Genomic DNA, 13,412 nt, shown 5'->3' on the forward strand with positions numbered 1-13,412 from the left:
GCCATAGGTGCCAATGCTGGGGAAGAGAAGTTGACCCCTGAACTTGGCTCTCCTAGGCTAGAATGTGGAATGGGACTGGGGAACAGAGCAGAAGTAGGTGTGGGCAGAGACTGAGGGAAGGGCCCTTCAGACAGGGGATTAGTGTTCTAGAGACTCAAAGGTAAGAGAGAGTGAATGTGTGTGAATGAGAGAGAGTGGCTTTCCAGGAGACATGAGTTCAGAAGATAAAAGACTGAACCCATTTACCCAGTGGGGGTCCTGGGCAGGGTTTCTGGAATCCATGCCTTTGGGGAAAACACAGATGCCAATATTCAAGAATGGAGCAAATTAAGCTACCACTTTATCCTATGTGATATTTTGAGTCTGTGTAAAGAAGTCACATAAAAGACGTGACCTACTTTCTCCTTCCCTGAAGGAGTACAGATGGCAGTTTGGATATGGGATTCATTCAAATATGGCTGCAGCCCATACTGATAAGACAGTGTGTTCCCACGCACACCCCTACCTGCTCTCTGAGAGGTTTCTCCTCGTCGCACCTTGGCCATGGCCCTGTGGGGGAATAGGCAGGGAAAGGAGAGATGGGCAGACGAGCTGTCTGAAGGGAAGGAGAGAGGACTTAGAGAGAAGCCATGCCACATTTGAAGTAAAAAAAACCCCATGGGACAGGGATGGGAAGAGAGAAAACAGCAGTGGGCGTAAACATGATTTGATGTAGAGTGTTCAGCCGCCAACAGTGACAGCACATGAACCAACAGCTGTTGGTGGCCACTGGGGATGGGTGTGGGGATCAGGAAGATTGTAGTGTTCCGAATCCACTTTAGCTCTTCTGTAGTCTGATCACTCTGAGGACATTACTTAAGAGGAGTCCATTCAGATGCCAGTGGCCATTGTGGTGGCAGTGGGTGACCAAAACCCTGGCCAAAGGGGGATGGTGGAAGGCCCTGGATGTCTTTGGGAAGAGATGTGACAGTTAATTGCAAAGATATGATGAGCTTCCCTGCAAAGAAGGGTTGACCCCAGCTGATGACCCAGATGGATAGGTAGGAACTGCAGCAGATTTGGCCCAGGATAAGAAGCAACTTTTATTGATCCTGAGATGGGAGAGGCATGAGGAATTGGCACATTTCCAGCAGAGGTTGACTAACTAACTGGCAGGAGGTTGAGGGAGGGACTGAAGGACATGTGGGAAGATGTGTGCAGTGGCCATTCATCCCTCTGCTGCCCTAAGAGTTCATGTGGTGGATCCTGAAAAAAAAAAAAAAAAGGAATTTCACATTGGGGAAAATTAAGCTCAGATGCCAAGGAAGGATCAAGTCATGGAGAGGCCCTGGGGATTGTGAAATGAACCCAAGTCTTCTGACACTACCAGACCTAGTCCAGGGTGTGGATTGATGCTCCCTGGGAACATGCATGTGCATATGATGTGCTTAAGGAATCCAAGCTGGCTCTGGATCAAAACACACAGCAAGGTGGATCAGAGGTCATCTCACCCACCTTTCTCCTTCTGGGCAGTAACTGGGATTGTTCCAAAACACATGGCCCTGCTCTTTCTCTTCAGAAACTTTGACCTTCTCAATGATGGAGAACTATGGGACAGATGGAGGGAACCATGTGCCTGAATCCTAGAATATTTGAACAGAGATTCCATAGGGTCAGGGCATGAGAAATGTAGGGCAAGGAGAGAGGAGTTAGCCAAGGAAGTCCAAGGAGACTCCAAGGAAAGCCTCAGTGTCATGTTCTGGGCCTGAGCAAGGGGGCTAGCACTAAAAGATGCCAGAGGAGGCTTCCTGGTATAAACAATACTCTTGTTAGAGGCAATGAGATCCCATTAGGAGCAAATACCTCTCACTGTAGCTCACCCCAGTGACAACAAGCAGCCATTCCATAGCCCTCTAACCATGTACAAAATGCATCCACATGTGGTATCTCTATGATTCTCATGGGCCCTGGGGGAGGCCTGGGGGGAACACCTGTGGTCCTTCCAGGGACCAGGAAGCATTCCATCCCTGCTCCTGGGTAGTGCTATTCCCACAGCGCTGATACTCAGAGGGAGAGTCAAGCAAGCCTAACCACTAAGAACCAGAGGGGCGGGCCAGAGGGAACACAGAAGAGGGCAGGAGGCCACTCCCAGGGAGAGTTTGCCAGCTGCTTCTCACGCTGAGAGTCTGGAACAGGGCAGGGCACTCTGAGAATCTAAATTTAATTCCACCAGCTTCTCATCTACATAGATTATAGTCTAGGAACCAATGACAGGAGGAGCAAGCATTGGCTCAATAAAATTCTAACTCTGTCTGACCTTGGACAAGGTGTACGTTTCTGGGCTGAGAGAGTCCTCGATATCAGGAAGCCTGTGAAGAACGTTGCTTCTCCCTCCATTGCTGGACCTTTGGCCCAGAATGCATCTTCCAATTATGAGCCATGTGCTCCAATAGGCCCTCTTCAAGCTCGGTGTAACTCCCATCATTTGGTTGGACCTGCTGCCCTGGTTTTATCAGCTTTCCAATCAGTCCAGGAAACTGTGTCTTCAGGTTGGTCAACACTCTGTTGAAGACTGAGCTGGGAACTTGGGATGCTGGGAGGTACTTGAGCATGGAAGACTGGTTCTGAATGTCCCAGTGCCGGGCTGGAAAGGCTTCTGGGGGCTCCCAGGGTGTGTTCTGGCTTCCATACCTGTTCGGGCATGCTCAGCCATGGGATTTGTCCCCACCCTACAGAGCAAATATTCCACAGTGACAGTAATTCCCAGCTGCCTAGCCCCCTTCGGGTGCAGGTGCACTCAGCATTCCATCCTGTGTGTGTTGGGCCCCTAGCTTCCCTGTTATAGACTTAACAGCCTCCTCCCCCAAGGCTTTTACCCACAAGATGACTTCATCGCAAGAACATAAGCTGCCTTTCTGGGTCTTTTGAGTTTCCAGTGAAACAGGGGCTTGTTTCAAAGCTTTTCCTGATAGTTATATCATCTCTGGAGCCTTCCAAATGCAATAGTGAGAGAGAATCCTTCCTGCTCTCTCTATCTAGCATCTCCTACACTTCGGTTTCCCTCTAAGGTAGATGCAGTCCCTCTTTTAGATGAGGAAACTCAGGCTCAGAGAGGGCAAGGGACCTACCCAGAGTCACACAGCTAGAGATGTGCAGTCAGGAGCAGGTCTCTGGCTAACTCCTTGGCTCAGACAACCTCCACCTCTCCTCTCCTATGTGCCCATCTTGGCTTCCTCCTTCCTGGTCTTTATTCTGCTCCAGCACTGCTAGCAAGCCACTGGGGGCCTCCTTCCCTGCTGTCTGTCCTGAGCAGGCTGCCCCAGTTGAGCACCTCTCCTTCCTGCCTAAAAAGCCTCGGCCCCTCCTCTGCTGGCTGCCAGCTTTCCACATCTCACCCCGCCTCCCCATTGTCTGTGGCTCTCCTTCATGCCCCCCAGCCTTCAGCTTTCCCCACTCCCCTGAAATTTCCTTCTCTTACGTCCCTGGTGGAGTCCCGTGGGGCTGGGTGACTTGTCATTGCATGTCTTTCTTCAACTTTTTTCTTAGTCCCTGCAAAAAGCTATCAAAACATCACCACCCCTGGCCCTGCCCATGGCCACAGCCTACCTGTGGCAGCTTCATCCCAGTGATCAGTTCCAGGGTGTGTGTGTGTCCTCGAGATTGGAGGTGCTCTGGCACTCTGATATCCAGCATGGATGGGGTACCTTTCAAGTGAGGGGATTGCGTGGGAGGCTGGAGCAAGTGGGGGTGTGAGGAGGGCACCCAAAAACCCAGAGGACTTAGTTTTGCTTTCAAAGCCTTCCAGAACAATGGAGGGACTAGCAAACACACATACATACACATGTGACTATGCACTTGAATCTGGCAGCAACTGAGCTGAGAAAAAGAAACCAATGGAGAAGCCGAGTGCTTTTAATCAAGGAAAACTCCTGGAACAGTGGGCTTTGTCCACTGCCTGGCAGAGCAGGGGAGATGGAGACATTTGCTCTCAAGGCCTGATGGACAAATTCTGATTCAGGTCCAAATGCTCAGCAATTGAGATTGTGGGTGCCCCAGAGCTTGCCTACGAGTAGAAGTTTGAAGTGGGTCACTGACAGGCTGCATGGCCCACTGGGGGGAGAAGAGTGTGAGTGGGTTTGACAGATGGAGAGGAGCAAAGGAAGAGGGAAGAGAGTTGATTGGTTTGGACAAAGCACAGGAGTGGAAAGGTCAAGGTGTGAGGCTCTGCGAGGGGGTGGCAAGAAAGCTGTAGGCTGTGGGGGGGGCATGACATGAGGAGATCTTTGGGATGGTGGCAGGCATGTTCTCACACTTTGACAGGCTTGGCTTGTCAGCTTGGGTGCATGTCTTTAAGCCTCCATGGACCTAAGCTGCCTTTTCTTTAAAATGAAGCTAATCTTAGTGACCACTGTGAGGACCTTGGGTGATCTTTAGATGAGCTATGGCTCCTAGCATGTAGTCGGTGTCTGTGGGTATGGGTGCCTCTCTCCTTTTTCATGCTCTCTTTAAATGTAGGGCCTGCAAGAAAGCCAGAAGAAGGGTGAGTGGCTCACACCTTTCTCCCATGTCTACTTTTTAATATCTCCACATGTTCACCACAGTCCTGGGGACATGGCAGGGAAGGACGAGCTGGACCGGCTGGTGACATGGCGGCTTCCAGTCCTGCTGGGGTCCCAAAAAAGTGAGTGGTGGGAACAGAATAGAAGTTTAATTCAGAAACTGGACAATTCCCAGGAACGAACTACACGACTTAGACACATTTTTTGACCTCTTTGAGTCTGCCTTCTCAGGGCAAAGGGAGGGCAAGGAACCTTGTTTGATTGGTGGCTTAGATGGTGTGGTCTTTGAGTCCCTGAAGATGGGAACATGCTGTGATTGCTGGACGCCGTTCCACTTGCCCGTCCTTGTGCCCCTTCTCAGGTTTAGAAGAACACTTGAACTGAAACCAGGGAACCAGGGTTCTAGTCCCAGATGTGTGTTTTCTGGGCTGGAGTGTCTAAGCAAGTCCCCTCACCTCCCTGCACCTCGGTTCTCCACTTTGTAAAATGGGTCCAAACAGTTTGACTGCTTCATTCTCGCCGCTCCCGTGGGGTGGTGTTGGTGTATTTCCTCGGTCAGGTGAAGTGCACAAGTGTCCGCTGATGGTGATGTTTATGCCTTCTCATTTCTTCTTTTCCCTCCAACTTTCCCTCCTCACGGTACCCCCTACAGTCAGTTTTGCAGCTCTGTCAATTGTCTAGCAAATGCCTGTCCACCTCTTTTCTTCCAGTGTCAGTTTCTCAGTTTGGGGATGGGAGCACGGGCCCCTGAGAGATCTGTTGTTGGCTGGCAAAGTTGAGAGAATAAACACACACATGTACACACACACACACACACACACACACTCACTCACACACACGCTTGCATATCCAGGCGCACACCCCTCCAAACTGCTGGAAGGAATCAATGTGCAGGGCGACGTGTCTCCCAGGGGAGTATGCTTAACAAAAAGAATTTTGATTGCCTGTCAGGAGATGGTTAGGCAACAGTCATTACCATGCCAAGACCGTCCCAGGTCCCATTACTCCTAGTTGGGAACAGGATCTGAATTACTCATTCTTCAGACACATGGCTGGTTTAGCAGCCCACGGATGTTAGTGTTAGGACCGAGTCCCAGACTACAGAGTCACAAAGATGGGGCGCAGAGGGGGATCAGTGGAGAAGTGAAGGGCACCTTCTGGAGACCGGTGTGCGCAAAAACTGGGAAAAGAGGAGGGACAAGACTCAGCAGTGAGGTACGGGCTGGGGAGGACTGACATGTAGCTGTGTTGCTTTAGGAACACAGGGCCCTGGCTGGAGGGTCTTCGCAGGACCCCCCCCCCCCCTTCTCCCCAGGTTTATATTCCACAGTGAGGACCTTCTGCACAGGCCTGTGATTTACCACTCAGAGTTGCGCAGAGCCGGCTGGACTTAACGCTGGCTTCTCACCGACTCTTCAGTTCTGTGTTCATGTGCAAGGGTGGGCAGTAGGCTGGACTTCTAAAGACTCGCAGAATGGAAGTCTATGTGGGGTTCAGGTCGTTCCCCGTCTCAACCCCACTCACTTCTGTTCATTAAGATTGATCAAGGGGTACTCCTCTGGGAGTATGCAGTTGGACACTCTTGCACTTGGATAGAAGTGAAACCTCCCCACTGAACTCTGTGCCTGTGATCTCCCCTTCTGTGAGTGAGTTGAGGTGCTTTGCAAGTGCTTGCATATGCCTGGGACTAAGGATTTGAAGGGATGGAACGGGCCTCTTGCCTTTGAAGCTCTCTGAGGTGGGGAGCTGGCTGTGTCATCTGGCTTTACATGCAGCAGCCAGCACACCCCAAAATCATCGCGTGGTGTCATACAACACTGCTGGTTAGAAGATTCTGCACACTGTCACTCAACATCCTCAGTTCAAGTCCCCTCCATGCCCTTTTACTGCCTTTGTAAACTTGAGCTTCAGTGCCTCAGTTTCCCCATGTTAAAACCGGGCAGCATAATAGCATCTGTCTCAGAGTTGTAAAAATGAAATAGGTGAATACATGTAAAAGCTGTAGAACAGGGTCTGGTACTGTGCTTGTTTTTTCACACATCTTAGCTAGTATCGTGCCTGTTACTATGGCCATTACAATTGTCCAGAAACAGCGTTCACTTCTCGGATCAGGCTTTCCAGACGCACATCGTTGTCCTCTCTTCCAAGTCTACAGTCATCTCTCCACATCACCCATTGTTGTTCCCTAAGCCCCTGTGAAGCCTCACCTCTACCCCTTGGCTTTACAAAATGTATGGAATAGGTTCTACTGGTTACCTCCCAGCTCTCTAAGCTTTTCCATGGGCATCTTTGTGCCCTCTGTTTGCACCAATTTCCTTTGCTGGTGTCTCTGTCTCCTGCCCCAGCTTGTGTCTGAGGAAAAAGAACAACTGGCAAACTCAGAAAGAGCATGTCTTTCCGTCTGGCCCTTCTAGAACACCTGCCCATCCATCCTGTTCTCTGCTAGTGTCTCTTCCTATAATACTAAAGCCCATGTAATAGAAATAAGTTGTTTGAGTTTTTCACTTATTAAAGCTCTTATTTGGGGTTCAGACATATGACTTGGTGAGCTCTGGGCTCTAGAGAGTCATCATAGATATGGGCCAGAGAGTTCCTCTGCCGATTTGAGCGTGAGGAGTTGCACCTGCCAGGCTTGAGGGGACAGTGCACTTCGCAGCTTACAAGGGCAAAGGCAAGAACAGGAATATACATATCTCTGTGACAGGAGGTTATGAAATCCTACCAAGAAGCACCAGGTGGCAGATGCAGGGTCCTGTTTTCCCAAGGTCACAGCACTTAAAGGGAGATTTTGTCTGATAAAATGATTACCACACGATTGATCTTGCACGCACAGCAATTTTGAGAGCTATCCTGGGAGCTAGGTGTGTAGTGTTTATCGTATTGTTGAGGCTCGTAAAAATCTTGTATGGCTGCAGGCAAGCCAAACCCTTGACAGGCTCTGCGTCCCGCTGACTCGAGGACCAAGCCCAGATGTGCTCCCGGTATATAAGGGACAGTCTCTGTGCTTGGGGTAGAGGAGTGTGAGCTCCTTTCCTTTCCCGACTTTGCTCCAACTCTCTCCAAGGCAGCATGAGTCGACACTTCAGTTCTAGGTCCGGGTTCCGGAGCGGAGGGGGCTTTAGCTCTGGCTCTGCCGGAGTGGTCAGCTTCCAACGCAGGAGCACTAGCAGCTCTGTGCGCCACAGTGGGGGAGGTGGCGGGAGATTTTCAGGGGGAAGATGTGGAGGCGGTGGTGGCGGTGGTGGTTTTGGAAGTCGCAGCCTTGTCAACCTTGGTGGCAGTAAAAGTATCTCCATAAGTGTGGCCAGAGGAGGTGGACGTGGTGGCTTTGGGAGTGGTTATGGTGGTGGTGGCTTTGGTGGTGGTGGCTTTGGAAGTGGTGGCTTTGGTAGTGGTTATGGTGGTGGTGGCTTTGGGGGTGGTGGCTTTGGGGGTGGTGGCTTTGGGGGTAGTGGCTTTGGGGGTGGTGGTTTTGGTGGAGGTGGTTTTGGTGGAGGTAGTTTTGGGCCTGTTTGCCCCCCTGGTGGCATACAGGAAGTCACCATCAACCAGAGCCTTCTGCAACCCCTTAATGTGGAGATTGACCCCGAGATCCAAAAAGTAAAGACTCAAGAAAGGGAGCAAATCAAGTCACTCAACAACCAGTTTGCCTCCTTCATTGACAAGGTGAGTTTATCTCCTCAGTGCATGGGGAAGACTGCTCTTGGTCCATTTCAGATCCCTTGGGGTTTAGCCTCAAGTTTCTGTTTGGGGATTTCGTAGAATTGTCTTCTAGGAGATACATTAGAAGTATTCTTGTGAATGATTCTAATGACTAAACTCTCTCTTGAACAAAGAAGTCTGTGGGTCAATATGACATCACCTTGAAGTCTTCTCATTCAGTTCTTGAGCTGAATTGGGGCTTACTTAACATATGGTGAATGAAGGAAATAGAAATGGGGCTAACTCAGCTTTCTAGGGGGCAAATGGGAGCTCTGGAAAAGTCTTCCTAAAGGGAGTTGAGGGTGAATAGAGTGCACTGTGATATTGTAGCAGAAAGGATGTAGTAAGTAGCACCAAACATCTTTTGCTTTTAGTCAGGGAGCTCAGCCCTCTAAAAATGTTACATTCGTAGCAGTTTTTCAAAATACTGATATTCTGAGTATACCTCTGGAAAAATATGTAAACCATTTCTTATTTTTTGCTTAATCATCAATCATGTCAACTCAAAGTTATCCACAATAGATTTCAAATTCCATTTTGGATTTCCCCAACATCCCTCTGAAAGTGTGAATATTTATGGAATGCGTACCAATGTTTGTGGCAATCTACCTAAAAAAAGTGGAAAGGCAAATCTCTTAAATATCATGTATCTATTTCAAGTATAATTGCAGTAATTTTATACAGGGGTTTGCTGTCTGGTATCTGTCTAGTTACTCCTTTCAAAAGTTCCAGCTGTGACAGTATAGTAATTACCCTTCTCAGGGAAATTAAAGCTTCTGTGAATTCACAGCGAGTTAGATGTTGTACCAAAAAATGATGCGAACTTGATTTTCTTCCTATTTCACTGCCATGGCCAGGAAAACAGGACTTGAAAAAACAAGTTCTTTTCAAACAAGGCATGGGTCTCACTGTGGTTGCCTATGGCTCTCAGTGGCCGGCGGACTCCATTTCTACACCAGTTGGTAACGGGGGCTCGTGTTCTCAGGTGCGGTTCCTGGAGCAGCAGAACCAGGTGCTGCAAACAAAATGGGAGCTGCTGCAGCAGGTAGACACCTCCACTCGGACCCACAACTTAGAGCCCTACTTTGAGTCCTACATCAACAATCTTAGAAGGAGAGTGGACCAACTGAAGAGTGACCAATCTCGGATGGATTCAGAATTGAAGAACATGCAAGACCTGGTGGAAGATTACCGGAACAAGTAAGGAAGACTGACCAAGCAATCCTTCCAGAAAGTGGCAAGTTAAGACTACGAGTCTTAAGCTAAGAGAGTATGCAGTGATATATTTTCTTAGGTTAGAGACCAATTAATTTAGCATTTTTAGAATTCTTCCTCTTCTCAGAAGTAGGAAATAGCTTAGAAGTTTGGTTGCTCCAAAGGACAGGGTGACCAAGCTGTCCTAGGCTACAGGAGGCAATGACAGGTGATGCCAATCTCAGTTGGGGAGGCTGAACTTCAGATCTCACCTTCTCCAAATATCCAAATCCCTCTGATTTCCTTGCAGGTATGAGGATGAGATCAACAAGCGGACAAATGCAGAAAATGAATTTGTGACCATCAAGAAGGTGAGCAAATCTGTGGGATGGACCTCACATCTGAAATAAAGAATAGAAAAGGGTCTCCAATTACTAAGTAGAAGGAGGTCATGATGTGGAGAACCTGGTGGGGGCCTGATGAATAGATGAATAGAGGTCCCCCCCCCCCGCATTATCATGGACCTAGGCTTTTCCAGGCCCTTTGCTTCTCCAGTTCTCTCAGCCCTTCACAGAGAAGGTGGGGAGGCAAGTTCTTAGCAGCTCAGATGAGCTGTCCTGTGATTGTGATTCCAAGGGGTGGGGCAGTCTAGGGATTGTGATCTGCCTAGTGTAGAAAGATGTGTAGGAGACTCCAAATGTTTGTTCTACTGGAAAAGCCCCTCACAGCTGGTGAGAGGGACTCATCCTGGGAAAAACATGATTTTGTGATGTCCATTGTTCCTCTAGGATGTGGATGCTGCTTATATGACTAAGGTGGACCTTCAGGCCAAAGTTGACAACTTGCAGCAGGAAATTGATTTCCTCACTGCACTCTACCAGGCAGTAAGTCCTTTGTTTTTGACCACATTTACCCAAATGTAGAGCCTCTGAACCTGTGCCCATCACTATCCAGAAGAACAAAGATATATCTTCCATTTCCTGACTCCTCCTCCCTCTGTCTAAGCTGTGTTTTGTTTTAACATTCTAAGTCATTGAGCTGTTGTGTCTTGCAGGAGTTGTCCCAGATGCAGACTCAAATCAGTGAAACAAATGTCATCCTGTCCATGGACAACAACCGCAGCCTGGACCTGGACAGTATCATCGCTGAGGTCAAAGCGCAGTATGAGGAGATTGCCCAGAAGAGCAAGGCTGAGGCTGAGGCCCTGTACCAGACCAAGGTGAATGAGCCGAATGTCTAGCCAGTTTTCCTGAAATGTCTTGTCTTGCTGTCCTGTGTCTTCTCTTATATTTCTCTGTGTGAGCCATGGTATATGCTGCCACATCTAATTGACTTGATCTACCATCTTTAGTATGAAGAGCTCCAGATAACTGCTGGCAAACATGGGGACAATCTGAAGAGTACAAAGATGGAGATTTCAGAGCTGAATCGGGTGGCCCAGAGACTGCGATCTGAAATTGATAGTGTCAAGAAGCAGGTATTTGTTCCCTCCTTCAGCTATATCTATATGGCATTGGGGAGGGAGGCTCAGGTAACTGGAGGACACTTTTCTAGTGTAGAATCTTATAGTCCGTTCCAAGCCTTTGGTGATTATTCTGGTCTTCACAATTCAGGCTTCATGCTGGGTTCTCTTTAGGGAAGCTTGTGAAAATGACCTAGCAGAGAAATGGATGTGATGGTCATGAGTGATCTAGCCCATGAGGCAAAGACTTGGTGAATGAGAGGAAAGGTGATCAGGAGGTTTCGGGGTAGACATTTAGAAAAAGGGAGAAAGGGTGGAGAAGCCTCAAGCCAGGGCCAGGAGAGGCTGCTCTGTATTCCCTTTAAGGACTTTTATGGAAGTCAACTCAGTGACTAGCTATCCAGAGGCAGTGATGTGTTATCTAGAGCCATAAGTGGACTTAAAACTGTTGTGATTCTGTTGGACTGAGAGTACCAGCCTCACTGAGGTGCCCAGGGTGGTATTAGGTGATAAGAGAGTGAGTGACATGTGAGCTTCTCCTCTCTCAGATCTCTGCGCTGCAGCAGTCCATCAGCGATGCCGAGCAGCGTGGTGAGAATGCCCTTAAAGATGCCCAGGGTAAGCTGGCCGAGCTGGAGGACGCCCTGCAGAAGGCCAAGGAGGACATGGCCCGCCTGCTGCGTGACTACCAAGAGCTGATGAACACCAAACTGGCCTTGGATATGGAGATCGCCACCTACAGAACCCTTCTGGAAGGAGAGGAAAGCAGGTGAGGACAGAACCCTGGGCACTTTGGCCATTTCTTATGGTGCTTCTTCCCTTGTAGGCTGACTGCCATCCAGCATGCAGCCGAGGGACTGCAGCTTGTCTTGGGTGTGGGGAGAGGAAAGATACTGGGTTCAGGAGGAAAGATGAGGCCTCATTTTGGGACCCCAACCTTGTTTGGAGGGCTAGAGCATCTGTATGAAGTGCTTTGAGAAGGAATAATTTATTCTCCATCTAGGAGGGTTCAGACGTCATCTGGCCTGAAGGTCAATGGCACTGTTAATTTGCACTCTCTGCAAGACTCTTGTCTATTTTCTATGGTGATTTCTTCCTGTTTGTGTTCACGCTGAGAAAATGGCAGCAGTTTGGGATCCCGAGGGCACTGGATTGGGTTTCAGATCAAGTGGGTAGTAGGAGTCCCAAATGGGGAGAGTCTCTGCCCCTGCTGAGAGGGTTTGTGCGGCTAAGGAATCATGGGAGACTTGCTCTTTTTCCTCCTACAGGATGTCCGGAGAGTGTACCCCGAACGTGAGCGTGTGTAAGTACCAGCTGCTTTCTCAGGGGCATGTGAAGGTTTTGCTGGGCTGGAGAGGGAGTGGGGCTGACGATAACTGACTGTCCCCTTGCAGCTGTGAACACCAGCCACACCACCATCAGTGGAGGTAGCAGCCGAGGAGGCGGTGGCTTCGGCTCCGGCGGCGGCGGCGGCAGCGGTGGCGGCTATGGTTCTGGAGGTAGCAGTTACGGCTCTGGAGGTGGTGGCGGCGGCAGCTATGGTTCTGGAGGCGGCGGCGGCGGAGGCTACGGCTCCGGTAGCAGCAGTGGAGGCCACAGAGGCGGCAGCTGGGGTTCTGGCGGTGGGAGCTCCGGAGGCCGGGGATCCAGCTCTGGGGGTACCAAGACCTCTAGTGGCAGTTCCAGCGTGAAGTTTGTTTCCACCAGCTATTCCAGAGCTGTCAGATAAAGAGGTGTCCTCTAACATGTTAGCTCTCCCTCTCCATCACTACCAAATATGCTTGGCAAGACCAAGGGCAGTTGCCCCAACCTCACTGGAGAAAAGAGCTATCATTAGTTACACCCTAGTTCACCCTAGTTCCCCAGCTCTTTCCTTTCTTCTCTGCTTCCCAAATAAGTTTTTAGATCAGTGGCAATCTCAGTCCCTCTGGCTGTGACCCTGCTTTGTGCTTTACCCAAGAAACAGTCTAGCAATGACCACTACACACATTACATTTCAAAGCATCTCCTTAAGTCAGCCAGATGAGGGATGGTTAGAACCATAGCTTCTTTGTTGTACATGGAGCACATGCCCTGGACACTCCTTAGTATCCTAGTTCTTGGAGCAAGCTCTGTGCTGCTTTGGTTTTGTATATAAGGTGTGAGCAAGTTGATTGTCTTTTGTGGAGAGGTCTTAAACTCCCCCCTTCCTTGTATTGCTGCAATAAACTGCATTTTGAAATTCTCTACGAGTCTCAATCTCCTTTGTTGATGGCACTCTCTGTCCTGTGTGGTGCTTTGTGGGAGGGAAAGAAGACCTTAGAGCCATATGGCATATGGGGGAGTTGGGACATATGAAAATGATGGGCAAGATGGGGACGCTGGTCAGATACCATTCATCTTTAAGCATTTGATAGTTAAATACAACACACTCTTTCCCAGAGTGTGCAGATGTCATAGAGAAATGGAGAGACCGAGGTATTAATCTGAGAAGTGTTTTTTGGAAAGGACAGTGAACAGGCAGTTTGGGAAGGAGG

At 49.3% G+C, this 13,412-nt stretch overlaps 1 protein-coding gene across 1 annotated transcript; it reads left to right on the plus strand.

Moving 5' to 3' along the window:
* Positions 1-7,573: 7,573 nt before the first annotated feature.
* KRT1 (keratin 1) lies at positions 7,574-13,090 on the plus strand. The gene is made up of 9 exons (XM_059185260.1): positions 7,574-8,204; positions 9,226-9,440; positions 9,745-9,805; positions 10,223-10,318; positions 10,489-10,653; positions 10,786-10,911; positions 11,445-11,665; positions 12,165-12,199; positions 12,291-13,090. Exons 1-9 carry the CDS (start codon positions 7,608-7,610, stop codon positions 12,623-12,625), a joined length of 1,851 nt encoding a protein of 616 aa, XP_059041243.1. The 5' UTR covers positions 7,574-7,607; the 3' UTR covers positions 12,626-13,090.
* Positions 13,091-13,412: the final 322 nt, after the last annotated feature.

The sequence above is a fragment of the Mustela lutreola genome, chromosome 8 (genome assembly GCF_030435805.1).
Source record: "Mustela lutreola isolate mMusLut2 chromosome 8, mMusLut2.pri, whole genome shotgun sequence".
Lineage (NCBI taxonomy): Eukaryota > Metazoa > Chordata > Mammalia > Carnivora > Mustelidae > Mustela > Mustela lutreola.